Genomic DNA, 17031 nt, shown 5'->3' on the forward strand with positions numbered 1-17031 from the left:
CATGTGTATCAATATCAGTGGATGTTACTCATCAGCTCATTTCTGCCTAAATCAACACGAAGCTCCATTGGTTCTGTGGGTTTTTTTTCTCTCTCTCTGTGCAAAGTTCGTCTGTCAAAAGGAAGTGTGTGTTTTTGTCTCTGTGGCTTTCTTCTCATCTTTTCTGTCAAACAGCTTTTGACTGTCCACTGGTCATTATGTTTCTACTGTGTCAATGAGTGTGTGTGATGTGCACCAAGGTTCCTGGTCCTGTATACACCGACAACATTAAAAGCACCAACTGGTTTTAATGTTGTGGCTGGTAGAGGTGTATAGGTAACTTACCCGTATATTACTTACTGACAGAGTCTAGTGCTTTGTACTGCAACTCCTTATCTGTATATGCATCTACAAATTGCTTGATTTGTATTTAAAGTGAGTTATTAATTAGCCTCTTTTATGAATTTCTAACTTCTATTATTATCATCATTATTATATTATATAGAAGTTGCAGCAGTATAGTTGCAGGGCTCTTTAGGCCCAGTAAACCTTATTTTTACTTTTCAGTTTGTCCACTCGTCCAATCTCATTCACTATGGTGCAGACTAAATTGTGGGGGGAAAAAAACTTCCTGAAAGTGGCACTGTAACAACTTTTCAAACTTTCAAACTTCTGCGCTAAAAGCTTGAGTAACTACAGATCCTGTAATACATCAGCCTTCTAATCACTGTGTTGAAGCTTTGTGCTGTGCAAGCCGTGTGGTTAGATGACAGATGTATTGTGGAAAGTGGATAATCGACTTCAAGATAGCTTCCATTCATTCCACTGAAAGTTGCTCATCCAGTGCATGACCCAAAAATAGTTCTGTCTCATTGGATTGCTGTGGTCCACTTCTGTGTTGTGTGGCCAACTGCACGTGCGCATTATTGTCTAATAATTGGCCAACTGCTTGTCCCCTCTTGGCCAATAGATCATTGGAATGACATCATACACAGTATTAGCTCTACAATGGTGAAAATACTTTTTGGGCTGCAGGGGATATTTTTATTGCAGTACCACTTTTGGCCACTGATGCACTCATGGACTACAACCATGGCTGTATTAAGAGAGCTGGATCCGGTGCGACCACTCAGCCTTGCTGCCAGTTTGTCCCTGTGGCCACTCACGCCACTGCAATGGCAAGATACCCTGCATCCCAACAAAAGCATTTTCACATAGATCACTGCAAAGAAAGAGGAGTAAAACTGTCTTTGTATTATGAATGTTTTACCTATGAAGCTTTTACATTTGTAAAACGTTCCATGCGCATAGAGAAGCAACTTAAAGTGTACAATATCATACCAGTGTTAAGTCTTTGAGCTGAGTGGCCAATGTGGAAGAAAACCCAGGAGCCAGAAAACCTGGGTGAGCAATTTTAAGAACTGGATATTGCACTCAAAGATGGCGCCCACTCACTTGAATTAAAACTCACTTTTCTGGGCATTAGGAAAGTTTTACAAATTTATAATGGGGGTCTATAGGGAAAATACTTTTCGAGGCAGCTGTGTGTAAGAAAGCCTGAAACCAGTTTGTCAGGTGAGCCAAGAGGAAATGCTTGTTATTTCTCATAAAACTGGACAACAGGATGCAAGGGATCCTGCAGTGGGTCAAACACAATAAACTAGAGAGGAAGAGAGAGAACATTTTTTTTGTGTGTGTGTGAGATCCATGCAGACCCCTGGGCAGAGTGACTCTCTCTTCCTGTCTCCTTCCTGATCCCCTGCTCTCTCCAGACGACAATAGACATCCCATCATACCCATTTGGATGGTTAATGGTCGTGTTTATTTATCCCATTGCTGTCGTCATTTGGACACGGATCCAACACTGACAGTCAGCTGGACTGGCTTCAGTTAAGATATATGAGGATGACTGAATCACAAAATAAATACTGTTAACCATTTAAACAAACAGGCAGTTAGATGAAAAGAAGGCTTCAGGATAACAGCACGACATAAGACGCAATATATCAATGTGTCCATTACAGCAAGATGAGACTAGGATTTTCCTGAAAGAATAAAATGTCTTTTTTGCCATATTCATGAATGTGGTAAAGCTGCTGGTTTATATCCACCCTCATCTGTGGGCTTACAGGATAAGATACTCTTATCTAACTCGAGGACTGAGTAATGTCAGCATTTTCACAATCATAGAAAAAACTGGCAGGATTAGGCCAAAAGTTATCTGAAGGTGATGATTGATTGTAGGAGTCCACCGCTTTGAGAAATTCCAAAATATCCCAAATTTGGAATAATGACGGGACAGTTTTACCCTGCCTTTTACCAGAAAACACTATTAGACTGCAACCTGTCATCTGGCAAGGTAATGACACTGTAAAACAATGACACAGCATGAAACATTGACAGCACTTTCACGTCAGCAGACCAACATACGAAGATAGTTACGTATAGCACAAATCAGTACTAAAATTGTAAAAAAAAAAAATTGATAGTTTGTTTCATATTCTTTAGTTCAGTGCGATGCATTATTATGGGAGGTTGCACAGTTTCCGTTAACTAAGCTTTAAATGTATGTCAATTCAGATTTGTTTCTTCAAAAATTCAGTCTTAAATGTGAGTATTTGTGAGGTGTAAACAGGAGACCTGGATGTGGCTGATCCACAGTGTAGCATATCAGGTAACACCATGTGTGCATTGTGTATTATGACCCTCTCATTGCTGTGACTTTGGCAGGTGGGAGAGTGTGTCCTGACACGTAACCATCTGTGGATAAGATACTGATAAGGAATCCCCCATCAAACACGTCTGTCTTTTATGCAGTTAGTGTGTTTATGTGGCTGTGTGTCTATATTTACAGTGAGCTAATCCCTTTGCCATCTAAGCTGTTTTACTCCTCGCATTGTTTTTACCCTAAACTAAATCATTACACAACTGCTGCACCTTTGTCATGCGAGCCATTACCCTCGACCTGGTTTTATTAACAAAAACATGCCAATCGGCTAATAAGGCCGCTGACTACCTGTTGTGTTTAGGATGGATAAACTGTTATTCAAGCTGTGTTACAGTATGAAACATGAGTATGAGGGAGGTGAAATGCGAGAAGCTGCTGCCGTACCTCCAAGGTGAAGCTCAGGGGGCTGTCGCTGCTGAGGACTTACACTGCGTGACTGTCCTCTCTGTTTTGTAGAGCTGACGTAGACGAGTCAAGGCCTGTTATGAGTTGGAATATTCTTCTGTGTCAAAACCGTAGATCTTCTGTCATTTGAAACTTGTGCTCAAAGGATAAGTTGAGTGAACAATTAGTCAATTCACAAACATTTTGATAATTGTTGAAGTCATTTACCAGTTTTACAAATATCAAGACTTCCTGCTTTTTTCTGCTTCATATCTTCAAATAATGAATATTCTTTGAGTTTGGGGTTGTTCGATAGGCATAAACAAGCAAAGCTCAAGACATCAGGGGGAACTATAGAAGATTTTTTTGTTTCTACTATTTTCATTTTATAGGCTAGATTATTAATTGATTAATTGAAAAAAAAAAAGTCAACAGGTTAAACATTTATGTAAACGATTAACTATTAGTAGAGTTGAAACGATTAGTTTACTTGTTTCATCACAAGTTTCAAATGAGATGATGAGCTTCCAAAATTTTTTATCTACTTTGAATTTAATATCTTTATACATACAAACCATTTGCAACTAAGTATTATTTTTTTTTATCTATAAATCCTTATGCCTTTTATTCTATGAAACAGAAAACAATTTGCTTCACATATTCCTGGACCTGATTGTGACATCATCACATGTCCTGTTTTGACCAACCAAGAGTCCAAAACCCCCAAAACCATTAAATATACTGTAATGTAAGACCAAGATAAGCAGCCAATTCTCACTCTCAAACCTAAAAATGACTTAAACGATTAATAGCTGCCGATTAATTCTATTTTAATTGACTGATCAACGAGTCTTTGCAGCTCAGACATTTAAAGACATTCCCTTAGTCTCTGGGAAACTGTGATTGGCATTTTTCACTTTTGTTGACATTTTATAGACAAAACAATAACTCAACCACTCAAGAAAATAATCAGCGGATTAATCAATAATGAAAATAGCTGTTACTTGTAGCCCTATTTGAAACTTGTTGATTTAGCCAGATGCTGTTGGGCCTTTGCTTAACACTACAGGTGTGGGTCTACAATACAGGACCCATGTGCTTGTTGGTACATTTTTAATGTGTAATGTTTCCTGCAGTGACCAGTGTTAGGATTGGGCAGTTTTGTGGCTGCAGAGTCGTCTGCACCGTGAGGGAAATACAGACACACTGCATTTACTAAAAAGCAGCTGAGTGACTTTGTTTCAATGATGCTATTTTACCACAGCACTCTGGTGCAAACTCAAAAACTCTTGAAAGTAAGAATACTCCTCTGCATTTGGCAATTAAACCTTTACTTGAATATATTTTAAGTACCAGGAATCTTTGTAGCTGAAGTTCAAGGAAATCCACTCATTAAAACAGGAAGTGTTCTAGTCATCAGAATGATCAGTGCGATATCGACAGTGTAAACCTCAAAGCTGTGACTGACAGCTGCAGGAGTAAGAAGAAGAGCAAGAGACTAGAGGCGGGACTACCCCCATGAGGGAGTGTGTTTGAAGCAGAGGTCTCTCTCGTGTGCGCGCGCGCACACACACACTCAATCATTGCTCCACATACACAGGGTGTGAGGTAAAGCCTAGTCAGACCTTGCAGCCCAAAGTGAGTCACTAGAGCTGTGGCGTTTCCCAGCGTCAGAGAGCTGAAGCTTTGGTCCTTTTACTCATGCTGTAGTCAGACTGAGACAGACACTTTAACGGACGGCAGTCCCACTCTGCTCTGCACTCTACACACAGAAACATGGGAGCCTGCTGCTTTGACAAGAAAGAGAGGAAATTAGGGAAGCTAAATGGTTGGAGAAAGGTGAGTTTTCTTGGGATTTATCTTGTTAAATACATGGAATTTATAGTCTGTTTTACTTTTTTTTTGGTATCTTAATGGACTGTAGGGTCATCTGTCTTGTGTTGACTTTGAGTGCTGAACTTTTGTGGCTTGGTTAATGTGATGTGAATTTCACATGCTGTAGTTACAGCCTTTTCAAACAGTTTCAGTAGATGCTTTTTGTCCTTTCAACCTTAGTGTTGTTTAAAGTCTAAGAGGACTTTAAGTACATTTCACTGAAGCGGATGCTGAATGTGCGCTTTAGGCTTTCTTGCCTTTTTTACAGCATTGGATGTTTAGTTACTCTGGCTGTATATTATCAAAGTGTATGTTTTTAATGGTAATTTTCTACAATCTACATATCTTTTCAGAGGTTCATGCAGGAAGAGACATTGGCACATCCGTTGTGCTTCCTTTCATATGATGCTGAGTTTACATGTGTTGAAGCTAAAAACACAAATTCAGTTTTGTGGTTGTACTGTAAACCACTTCTCTTCAAACATCAAAGTTAAACTCTGCTGATGACAGCTGGCAGATCTGTCTCTTGGTCTTCATGTTGCCTTTACAGTATAAGTGGGTATACCTTTAGCTCATGGTATTACTTAAACTCTTCACTCAGGGTGATGAGAGAGAGTTATAGGCATTGTCGAGACTATTAATTGCACATGCTGTTTTGTTCTCCTTGGAACTGATTTCCTCCAAAGTTGTTAACTGACCTAATGGCAACACTAACTAGTACTTAGTGGAACTGCAAAGCTACTTGAAAACATGTGAGCAAAAGTCATCTTAGGAAAAATGAGGCTGTTTGTCTTTCTCTGGTCTCTAGAAGAGTGTGGTCGTGTCTAAACATAGAGCGAGTTAATATGCACAAAGACTGGATTTAAGTCACCTGAAGACCAGGCAGGTGATAAGTGGTGTTTCTAAGCATAATACCAATACCTAGAGACGGACCACACTCGGGTCATCTGGGGTGAAAGCAAGAGGTAGTGGTGATGTGTTTAGATGCTGCTCAATGGTCTGTTTGTTCAAACAGGGGATGGAGAGAGTAAACCAAATCTTTCTTTGAATACTTCCCCAAAGTTACATACATACATGACTTCTGTTAAAATAATGATGCAAACACTGCTGTCATTATGATTTGACCATGCATTGGAGTGTTGAGTTTTGTAGAAGCTGTTTCTGTAATTCAAGTGTTCGCTGTGTCTTGGGCTTTCAAAGAAATTTCTTGGTGTAATACTGCCTGTGTGGTATTTTACTTTGGGATGCTTTCTGCTTTCGAAGTAACCAAAGCTCAGACCAGCACGGCTGTGCAGCCTGTTAACTGCTCTCCTCAAGCCAAAAATGGTGTTGCAGACCACATCTGAATCTACTGAGGCTCTGAACAGCCGGGAGTGATCGGAATGATTCACTCAGCTGAGAAATTTCTCACTTACTTTTATCTTCTTCAGTTTTTGTGTCCTGTACTTACAGCTTACTGGTCTTTTTCAATACATCTTAGTTCCTAAGTTCAGAGGCACATATACGCGAATACACGCTTTCTCGTGCAGACGCACATGAGTGCATGAGTCAGAGGAAGTGAGAGGTAGTCAGGCTCTCAGAATTGTCTGTACCTCTGCCGAGCATAAGCACAGCTCATACGTAGGTAGGTTCCCTGATCTTTACAGAGTTATGTCACCACGAGTCTTTGCCATAACACCGATGTGACCACACTGCGTCATATGTTTCTTAAAGAGAGGGGTGAGATAAACCACAACTGCTACAGATTTACTGATAAAGTTTCATATAAGTCAGTCAGCAGTGTTTTGTAATGTAAATATTAGATCATTTGATTAACTGATAAAATATAATTAAGATGACAAAGATGACATTTAATTTTTTGAATTTTCTGGAAATCATGATTCACTTTAGTTGAAGCTTCTAAGAATTGTTAAGTTGAAAAATAATAACATACTGGTGTGACAAAATTACTTCATAGTGACATTTGCAGCCAAACATTTCACACCTCATCGGGTTAAATTTAAATGAGTTGAGTTTGCATGTTTGGCACAGAAAGGAGGTTTATTAGGTTCAAGCTCCTGGTTAAGTTGTGAGTTGTTTCTCTGCAGGGTTACAGGGTCAGCACTCTCTGAACACAGAGCAGGCTGCTCTACAGCACACTGAGCATGGTGTGCCCACTAGTGGCTCAAAGGCACAACTTCAGTCTTTACCTCAGGTGAAAACAACTGTTCAAAGTAAAGAATTTAGACAAGAAAGAAACTGGACTTGTGATTCCGGCTTTATTTGACATTTTAGGCAATTTGAAGCATTTCCACCTGTGGCAAGAAAAACACTGAATCTAACTGACAAAGTTAAAATCGTGTCATTTTGTAAGAAAATGATCAAAAGGATTTATGAGAACACAATGTACTAGTTGTTATCGTGTTTATAATCAGATCAACAAGAATCTGTGTAGAAAAAGAATCTAAGTTCAGTCTGATGTGTAGCGCCTGGTCAGATAATAGAAGCATGTTGCTGTGAGTGCATAAGATCAGAGTCTCGTGTCAGAGGAAGACTGTGTCCGCCTGACTGCCCTCCACAGTGAGCTGTCTGATGGGATCACATCTGAATGGAGGAGGCTCAGAGTTATGTTTCTTTTTTTCCCTCTCCACTCACAATGAAATGCCACAGGCTCCATTCACCTTCTCTGCCTCTGTCACAGCAGCTCTCTGCTGAATCAACCCAACCCCCTGCAAAGGGGGGGGGGCGGGGCAGTGAATTGGGATTTTGACAGGGTGAATGAAAATGGAGAGGCAGGATGTACAGAAAAAAATACTAGGGAGAAAATTAAAGGAAAAAGGGGACAGAAACATTAAGTGACAAAAAAAAGAGAATAGGAAAGACACTTGAGCTTAGCAAGAAGCGAATGGGTAAAATAATAGAATAAGAATATATAGTATGTGGGTATGTGAAAAAGAGATACCCACAGAGCTCTAAGAAGTTAATCTTCCTCCAGTGTCATGATATCAGTAGGTGGTAAAGAGGCTTCCCTTGCTGAACAATAAAAACATAGCAAACGCACACTGCCAAGAACAGAGTCATACAGAAACATATGAACATGAGTGTGTAAAAGCATGCATGTGACCATCTACTGTGCTTAACTGCAGATAATAGCATTTGTAAGGGGGATGCGCACTGAGGCATTTCTTTCAGCCTCTGGGGAAGCATAGCTCTTCAACACATTGCAGAGAGACATCCCCCGCTGTTATTTCTGGTTTCTTTATATATTATGCAGTTAGCTATTATATAAAGAGCTGCCTCCTCTCTCCCCCTCTCTTTTTTTCCTCTTTTCTTGCGTCCTGCCTCCCTTCTTCTGGTTCTTTCTCTTAGTGGGAGGATAATCTGGAATCCTCTCGGGGAAGCTTTGATCTCCCACACATCTTTCCAAACTCGTACAAACACAAATATTGGGCTGAAAGGTTTTCTGGCAACTTCTGTTTACCATGGGTTTCCCATGCATCGGTTCTGAAGCAACAAGAACCATGATTATTTTCTGATGGTGAAGCATAGCAGCTCTAGGGGTTCACCAACAAGAGTCGTGACAAAATTGACCAGACCACAACCTCGCCTTGAAATTGGCCAGTAGTACTGATCTAACAGTATATTCCAGTCAGGTGGCCCTAGCCTTGTACACTGCAGCAGTATCAACACCTGCTCCAAGGACAGCCCATTGATTCTGCCAGCGAGGCAGACAGACAGAGAGATTGATGACTGTGTTGGCAAGTGGCAGCCGAGAGAGAAATTGACATGTAAGTGGTGGAGAGTGAGGGAGAGATGGAGAAGAGGAGGTAGGGGAGGAGAGATGGAGTGGAGGGAGGGAGGGAGGGGAGGAGAGATTGTGAAGAGGGACGGAGGGAGAGGGGGAGCGACTTTCAGTCTGCGCATTGGTGGATGCGAGTGAAAGCGGTGTGTGTGGTGTGTCCTTGTGACAGCTCAGCAGCTACATCACATGTCTGCCTGGGAAGGAACAGGGGAAACCTCTCTTCTCTCCTCCTCTCAAAACAGCCTTACACTGGCCAACTGATGCTGTTGCCATGGCATTGGGGTGTTCTGGTAATTGGCGTACACACTCACTCACAGGCAGAGAGATAAACCGTGGGCTGATGTCACCTAAATTGGTGAAGGATGCAATTATCTCCCATCTCTTCTTTTTCTTCCCCCCTCCCTCTTCTTTTCTTCCCCACTCTCTGGTTGTCTCTCGGCTGTTAAAAATAGCCTTCCACAGACACCCTGACAGCATCTAATATTATTATGGGATACAGATAATGAACAGGCTCATGAGTTCTCCACAATGGCCGCTGCGCTCGGGGATGTCAGGAAACAACAGAAGACTCAAAAGAGGGAGAGGGAGAAGAGTGGATGATAATAGAGATAATGGCGATAAAGATACTGTCACTGTGCATTCACATTCCTCAATACGTGCCCCATCCTCTTTCCCAACCCTCATTGTTTTACTGTAGAGGGGAGGAATTGCTGTATGTCTCAATGACATTCCTTCACAATGGCTGACTTCATAAAAAATAGCTTTAAGAGGGAATTACTGGGGCTGGAAATTGAAGAGGATGGGATTTATCTGCAGCACTTGCACAGCTAGAGAAAAGAGGAAAAGTTACATCTGGAATCCATGTCTGGATATTAAACATCAATCATTCAAACACCCCTTTAGAAGTTCATATATACACCAATGCCAAGCTGTAATTAGGGCTCCCCCCTTCTCCCCACTTTCTGTCAAATCATGTGTTCTGAATAGTGTTGCTGGGGCTGGCAGACTACAGCAGGGGAAAAAGAGGGAGGGAATGAAAAAGGGAGGAACATGGTGAGAGAGTGAGAGAGAGAAGCAGGGTAGGAGGGGGAGTGAGCGTTACAGCGGTGAGAGCAGTGAAGCAAGACAAATCCAGTGGAGGAACCCCCCCTCCAGTCAGATGAACATCGCTGCCTCACTCCCTCCTCCTTCTCCTCCTCCTGTCTCCATCGCTGTTTTTTTCCCCTCCTCCCTTCCTTGCTTCTTCTCCATTATTCATCAGTGCACTGAGAGTCCCCAGCTCACGGCTCCAGCTGCTGCTGCTCCTGCCGATCCACCGAGCCAACTGGATCTCCTCCTCGCCTAGCCTGGCAACAGCGCCTACACTTTTCCCTACATATATCTATCCCTCCATCCCCAGTCATGGAGACTCAGAGCTGGCCCTTTACTGCTGCTGAGAGGGAGAGTGAGCCATCATCGAGCTGCTCTCTTAGCTGCTGAGAAGAGAAACACAAGAGGAGAGAAGAGGGGATTTTTGTCCTTTTTGGCGTTGAAAGAATCCTGTTCATCTGCCTCTATTTTTGCTATTGGATTACAGTTCTGGCTTTGTGTAGGAACGAAAAAACGGGGTCCAAAATGCCTGAAGCCAATTACTTGCTGTCGGTGTCTTGGGGTTACATTAAGGTGTGTGGTGCTTATCTACGTAGCTTGTTGGGATACCGCACTCATTTCATTGTACGTCTCGGAGCTGTGTTGTTGTTGTATTAGAGAATATATCTAAAGAAATTTAGCATTTTGATAACATCAGTTGTTTTTGTGCAGCTTTTTGGGATACTTTGTTAACCTAATTGCACCAACAGATATTTCCATCAGGGGGGTCTGACAGAATGGTGTTCTGTGGCTCAGGCTCCATCTTGAGCCCTCTGCAGAGCTGTGTGTCTGTTTGTGTGTGTTAATGTGTATGTGTGTGCACGCGCATGCATCAGTCTGTCATAAACAGCTGCTACTGCAGTGCCTGTGTACTGTCAAATGCATGTATCCCTTATTTGCTAATAATATAAAACATGAACCCTCATGAAAATCACCAAAATGTGGGACGGAAGGGGAATGTAGGGAGCTGTGTGCAGATTTTCCTCTTGACATCATTGAGATTCTTGCACACTGACGCAAGTAAATCAGCTAAATAGGACCCAAAAATGTGATTCAGTGTAATAAAACTGTAAATTGGTTGCAGGGGGTGAATTGAGGGGTATTAAAAGGTAATGGCCTCCCAACTGGTAACACACATAATGATCTGCACTCTAATTAATTTGAGGGAAAATGGAGGGGAAAATAAGATGTGTCCCCCCACTGATTGTACGCTGTAATTAAATAATATTCTTGAGCTGGTGGAGGAAAACTGGGAACTCTTGGATTTTCCATGGAATCCTATACCATAATTTATCTCAGGTTTTCCCTCAGTGGAAACTGACGACGTATGTTTCTCTCTCTCCCTCCTCCTTTTTCCTCTCTCTCCTTCTCTCTTGCAGTTCAAGAGAATGTTGAATCGGGAGTTGACGCACCTATCTGAGATGAGTCGGTCTGGGAATCAGGTTTCCGAATTCATCTCCAACACCTTCCTAGGTAAATGAAGATCTTGTGTACATGCACTCAAAATCACACTAACAAATTCACCAATTTATAATCCACCTTCAGTCACTACAGAGAATAATCATGACCTGTATGTTCACAATACATAGAAAAATACAAACATCCACAAATATTGAGTGGCTCACACAAATACCCACTTCTCTGCTTTGCCGCAATGTTTTTCTGCAGGTTCAGTCTTATGTATGATGTTAAGCTGTGCAAGTTGCTCTGGCAGGCTTTTCTGAGGGGGCGTACCATAAAACACTGCGCCATTAAGCTTTGTCTAGATGTTTATGGCATTGGGCTCAAAATGGCCATTAAAACTGAAGTAAAAAAAAAATTTCTCAAAGTATTTAGAGAAATAAAAAGGCATTAAAGTGGCTGGCTACCACGAAAAGTACCATTTGACTGACAAGTGAGTTTGTTAGCCAGAACCGGGGTAAGTGGAACTGGATGCTGTCAGTATGGGTTGTATATTTGAGATCTGAGAATAGATTGATTGCTAAATATCCATCTATGTCGACTTTAGAAAGTGGCCTCTGCTGTTTTCGTCGCCCACATGTAGAAAACATTTCATGATTCTGGAGCCAAACTACTCTGTTAAGTCATTGTAGGAAAAAAAATAACCTAACTACCACTCATAGGACAATCAATTTTCCAGATTTTTTATGTAAAAGTTGGCTTTTGATAAATGTGAGATTTCCACAGAAGCATGAGGGCAGCTACAGGAAAGATTTACAAAGCTTGGGAAAAGGCAAGTAAATGAGTTGAAGATAATATAGATTGACAAACTGGAAGAATAATAAGATGCCAGACAGAATACATGTAGGGGTAGTTAGAATAATAGGGTATATAATAATATATATAATAATATTTATAGACACTGCGCTTCCGCTCGATTGGCATCCTGATCCGATGTAGTGTTGTTGGCGGATCCCTTACCTCCGGATCATATAGAGTGAGAGGAGGGGTGAGGAGAGACAGAGAGGAAGCAAACGAGGGAAGGAGGGAACTGACTGCAGTGAGGGAGAAAATAGAGGTACAGAGGAACCCCCTTTGCTGGCAGTGAGATGAGCTCAGCAGATTGGGTGACTCATTCCTGTCTTAATGCATCTTTGTCAGCAGGGACACCTTGTTGTACCTCCACCTCTCCCTCCCTCTCTTGCTGCCCTGAGAATCCAGACAGAGATGACTATCACTTCGATAAAGAAATCAGGATTACCCTGCTGCTGGTAGAGAGAGAGAGAGAGAAAGACAGACAGACAGACAAAGAAGAAAGAACAGGTTAACATTAATGAGGAACGAAAGAAAAATGGCTGAAGCAGCACAGTTGGCCTGGTTTGGCCTCAGCTGACCAGCAGCACTGTTTAATCCCTCCATCCATAAAGATTAGTATCACATCAGTAATGCACTTATTTCTGCTTCATATTATTTTATAAAAGCATCCATTCAGGATCAAAGAAATTACATTTTCCTGCCATATGTCTGGATCCGTAGAGAGCATTCTTAGATTCACCACAAATCCCCAGCTAATGCTGAGGCAGATTGTTGACTGGTAAAACAGCGCTCATGGAACCTGGATAATTCCCCAGATAAATAAAGATGCCTGGGTTTCTCATCTAGGGTAATTTCAAACCAGGATTTTGGGCTTTCCATTATGGATTGTTGGCCGACAGCATGCTGGCCAGTCACGTGTGCCTTTCCCCTGCCACAGCTGTCCTCGCAGCATAATTCTGTCATAATTCCCTTTGATCAGCAACAGCAGAACACACCTAGCTTAGGGAATATACTGGGAGGGAAAAAGTCCCCAAAAAAACGCCCACCCCTCTCCACCCTCCCCACTGCATCTGTGTCTCACACACTAGAGCATATGGAGGAGGAAGAAAAGGAGTCGGATGAAATCGAAAAATAAACATGGGAGGTGAGAGAGGAGAGGGAAAGAGGAAGCAAGAAAAGGAGAGACAGAACAGAGCATGAAACAGATATAAAGAGCGAGAGAGATACATATACGTATTTAAATTTTTTTTTTTTTTTTTTTGCTTGAGAAAAGATTGAGATGAGAGCAAACAGAGTGAAAAGCCGGACTATAAGAGACAACAATGGAAGCCAAATTGCAACAGAGAGTCTTAATCTGATGGCATACCGACACCAGGATCATGAGAACTGTGCTACAAACCTCCAGAGCAGGTTATCAGTTTTATCAAGTCAACTGCACAACAGAGCGCACAGCGTTTACTGTACACTGGCACTTACTTATGTAGAAATGAATGATAAGAATGACAGTGCGAACTTGTCTGCACGCGCACACACACACACACACACACACACACACAGGCCACACACACACAAACACCACACAGCAATGGTGATAATGATGGCTTGTAATAAATTAGAGGGCAATATATTGCTCTTCCCCTTGTTTCCCACGCAGCACATGTCTGAGAGCGCTTAATTGCCCATTCTCAATTACCACTGGAGGACTGAAGAGAGAGCGAGAGATAGAGAGACAGGCAGAGAAAACAGTGCAAGGGAGAGAGAGAGGGAGAGCATGAGAGTGAAAGTGATTATTTGAATTACAGCTGGTAATTGAATAACCCTCCACAGGGAAAGGCTGATAGGCCAGCGATGAGCTGTGTCCAGGCTTGATAGATGTGTGCACAGCTCACATACATGCCGATAGCCAGCCCCTGCAGGATTCATTCACTTCTTCTGTCATTGCAATAAACACAAGGGCCTGGTTGGTTATTACAAGAAATTTTTGCATTTTTTTTTTTTTTTCCTCTGGATAAAATGTGAATACTGTGTATATGGTGTAATTATTTATCAAAAGAATTTTAAATGAAAGCCTTGCATGTTTTCATTTTTATTTTTGGACTGGTCATTCACTTTATTTGTAGCCAGACCAGATAAGGTTGAATAGACTTAAAATCCCACTCTGTACTAAGTGATTTGATAACGCTGCAAAAGATGTGTCAACTTATTGAATGACTGACTTTATGGGACTGTCTAGAAGCCCCAGCTCTCAGTCTGTCAATGGGCTGACCTATGAGAGTGAAAAGAACAGGAGATGAGATGTTAGCCACCTGCTGAGAGATGGGGGGGGGACTGAGACGAATGAACAGTGGGAGTTCAGACAGAGACTACAGGTGGCGGGAAGGGAGCGTGAATGAACAAATGAATGGAGGGACAAATAATGACTGAATGAATGAATCAATAAATCCTTCAGGAACTAAACTGCTGCAGGTGTTTTTATAGTACACCTGGGTCCTCAGGCCCTAATTCAGAAGCATATTACAACAAAGACTCATGCTGTATGAGGGTAGATGGGAATTTTAACCACATCATCCTTACAATGTCCACACTTTACTAAAAATGTCTATATTCCCCGACCTGCAGACAAACAGAATGAGGTGGAGATCCCGTCGCCGACATCCAAGACACGAGAGAAGAAGAAGCAGCAGAAGCATCAGCTGATGACACAGATCAGCGGGGTCAAGAAGGTCTCCCACGGGCCCTCGCTCTCCAGCAGCAGCATCTCTCGCTTCGGCGTCAAGACTGATAAGGAGGAGCTGCTGTCCAAGGAGCTGGATGATCTGAACAAGTGGGGCCTGAACATCTTCACTGTTTCAGAGTATTCCAACAACCGACCTCTTACCTGCATTATGTACGCTATCTTCCAGGTATGGACTGTAATACTTTTATCAGTATAATCCTAAAATTCTGCATTCTGTTGTGTCTTCACTTACATCATTGTTGCCTTTTACTTTATTTTTTTTTGGTTCAGATTTGTACCACTAAAATTATCCATACTTAGTCCTGACTATATTTTGATGTTTTTCTAGGAGCGAGACCTGTTAAAGACATTTAAGATTCCAGTGGATACGTTCGTGGCCTACATGATGACATTGGAAGACCACTACCATTCAGATGTGGCCTACCATAACAGCCTACATGCTGCTGACGTAGCCCAATCCACACACATCCTCCTCTCAACTCCAGCCCTGGATGTAAGTTATAATATCAAGTGTCATTTTAGTTCTCAGTTTTTAGTACCTCACATCAGATTCTGCTTATATTATCTCATCCTCATTCATCTTTCAACTCTGGAGGTTGAAAAATTCCCCCAGCTCTGACCAATCTGCATCCACAGAAATAAGGGAAAACTAAAGTAGAGAGAACTCTTACATCACCCCATGTGCCTCTTTCCTGGAGTGCCACACTAGCTTTGAAGAGCTCAGCATCCTTCCATTGAATCATCTTTTCCCCTCCAGTTTACTCGGAGAACTTTACTTCACCACTCGTCGAAACGTCTTATTTGTTAGGTTTTTCCTGCTTGCATTTTCTCAGAGCTCTCCTGAAGTTGGAGTAGCTGGTGAGATACAGTCAGAGAAGAATCAGCCTGAATGCATCAGCCTTTAGATCATGATTTATTCCTCTCCGTTCTCCGTCTTTCATCTATCGCAGCCAGCAGACATAGTATTATGCTGTCTCATAGTGGATTTTCACAGAAAGGCACACAGCTTGCTTCATATTTGGTTGAGGAAAATTTCTCTGGCCTCGTGTGACCCAGGCTTGCGATGGCTTTCCGTAAAGCAGAACGTGACTGAAAAATTTGCATTTCCTATCACATTAAGGTTGAAAATCAGATAATTTAATTGCAAGGTTTTCATGTATGACCGTGGGTCTGTTATCTCCCCCTTACACGATGCTCAATAGTTAGAGGATTGGATTAACTGTTCTGTTTTTGTGCTGCTATTTTTTTTAACCTCCAGAAGTAGTTTCATGTTCGTTCTTTCTTTCATAGGCCGTCTTCACTGACCTTGAGATCCTAGCAGCCATCTTTGCTGCAGCTATCCATGATGTTGATCATCCTGGAGTATCAAACCAATTCCTAATCAACACCAGTAAGTGAAAATATTACTGTACATGAAATCAAGATAGCTAATTTGTTGCTTTCTTCAAAAAACCTATAAATTGATGCTTTCAATAACCATATATCAGTATTCTCGACAAAGACTAAAATCTTTTTTTTACCTCTGTCCAGATTCTGAACTGGCATTGATGTACAACGATGAGTCTGTGCTGGAGAACCATCACTTGGCTGTGGGATTCAAGCTACTACAGGAAGACAACTGTGATATCTTCCAGAACCTCACCAAGAAGCAGAGACAGTCCCTACGCAAGATGGTCATTGACATGGTAATATATCACGATTCATATTCTATTCTCTTCTACCACCATTTTGATTCAAATCACAATCGGTCTGAAACTTCGATGCTGACAGTGTTTTTTTGTTTCCCCTCCAGGTTTTGGCCACTGACATGTCCAAACACATGAGTCTGCTGGCCGATCTGAAGACTATGGTGGAGACGAAGAAGGTGACGAGCTCTGGAGTGCTGCTGCTGGATAATTACACAGACAGGATACAGGTAGATGTTTGTTTTTGCAAAACATTTGTTTCTTACCGATTAAATAAAGTGCATTTCATATGGATTGTGTATGTGTGACTCAACATACTGGAAACCCTCCACTTCTTTTACGTGCTTTTAATAGCTCTAATCAATAGCCAGCGCTGACAGAGGTTACTCAGCCAATGATCATTAACCTGCCTCCTACATAGCTGACCTCTGTTCCCACTGTCACTCCTTTTCTCACTCCATCCATCTTCTTTTTGCCT

The 17031-nt window shown here is 41.8% G+C and overlaps 1 protein-coding gene and 1 long non-coding RNA gene across 7 annotated transcripts in view; one reads left to right on the forward strand and one right to left on the reverse strand.

Moving 5' to 3' along the window:
- pde4ba (phosphodiesterase 4B, cAMP-specific a) overlaps positions 1-17031 on the forward strand; it is a 176379-nt gene that overhangs the window by 154919 nt on the left and 4429 nt on the right. For 3 of the 5 annotated variants that reach the window (XM_056377788.1, XM_056377790.1, XM_056377791.1), the window contains 6 exons: positions 11255-11348; positions 14751-15034; positions 15197-15361; positions 16159-16258; positions 16399-16553; positions 16661-16783. In XM_056377788.1, coding sequence (XP_056233763.1) covers positions 11255-11348; positions 14751-15034; positions 15197-15361; positions 16159-16258; positions 16399-16553; positions 16661-16783 — 921 coding nt within the window. Of the gene's footprint in view, positions 1-4703; positions 4931-8754; positions 10410-11254; positions 11349-14750; positions 15035-15196; positions 15362-16158; positions 16259-16398; positions 16554-16660; positions 16784-17031 lie in introns of those variants that run through there. The other 2 variants (XM_056377792.1, XM_056377793.1) reach the window with 2 other exon arrangements.
- Positions 1-17031, reverse strand: part of LOC130170491 (uncharacterized) — an 86942-nt gene that overhangs the window by 54942 nt on the left and 14969 nt on the right. The window lies entirely within an intron of this gene.

This window comes from Seriola aureovittata, chromosome 6, assembly GCF_021018895.1.
Source record: "Seriola aureovittata isolate HTS-2021-v1 ecotype China chromosome 6, ASM2101889v1, whole genome shotgun sequence".
Classification (NCBI taxonomy): Eukaryota; Metazoa; Chordata; class Actinopteri; order Carangiformes; family Carangidae; genus Seriola; species Seriola aureovittata.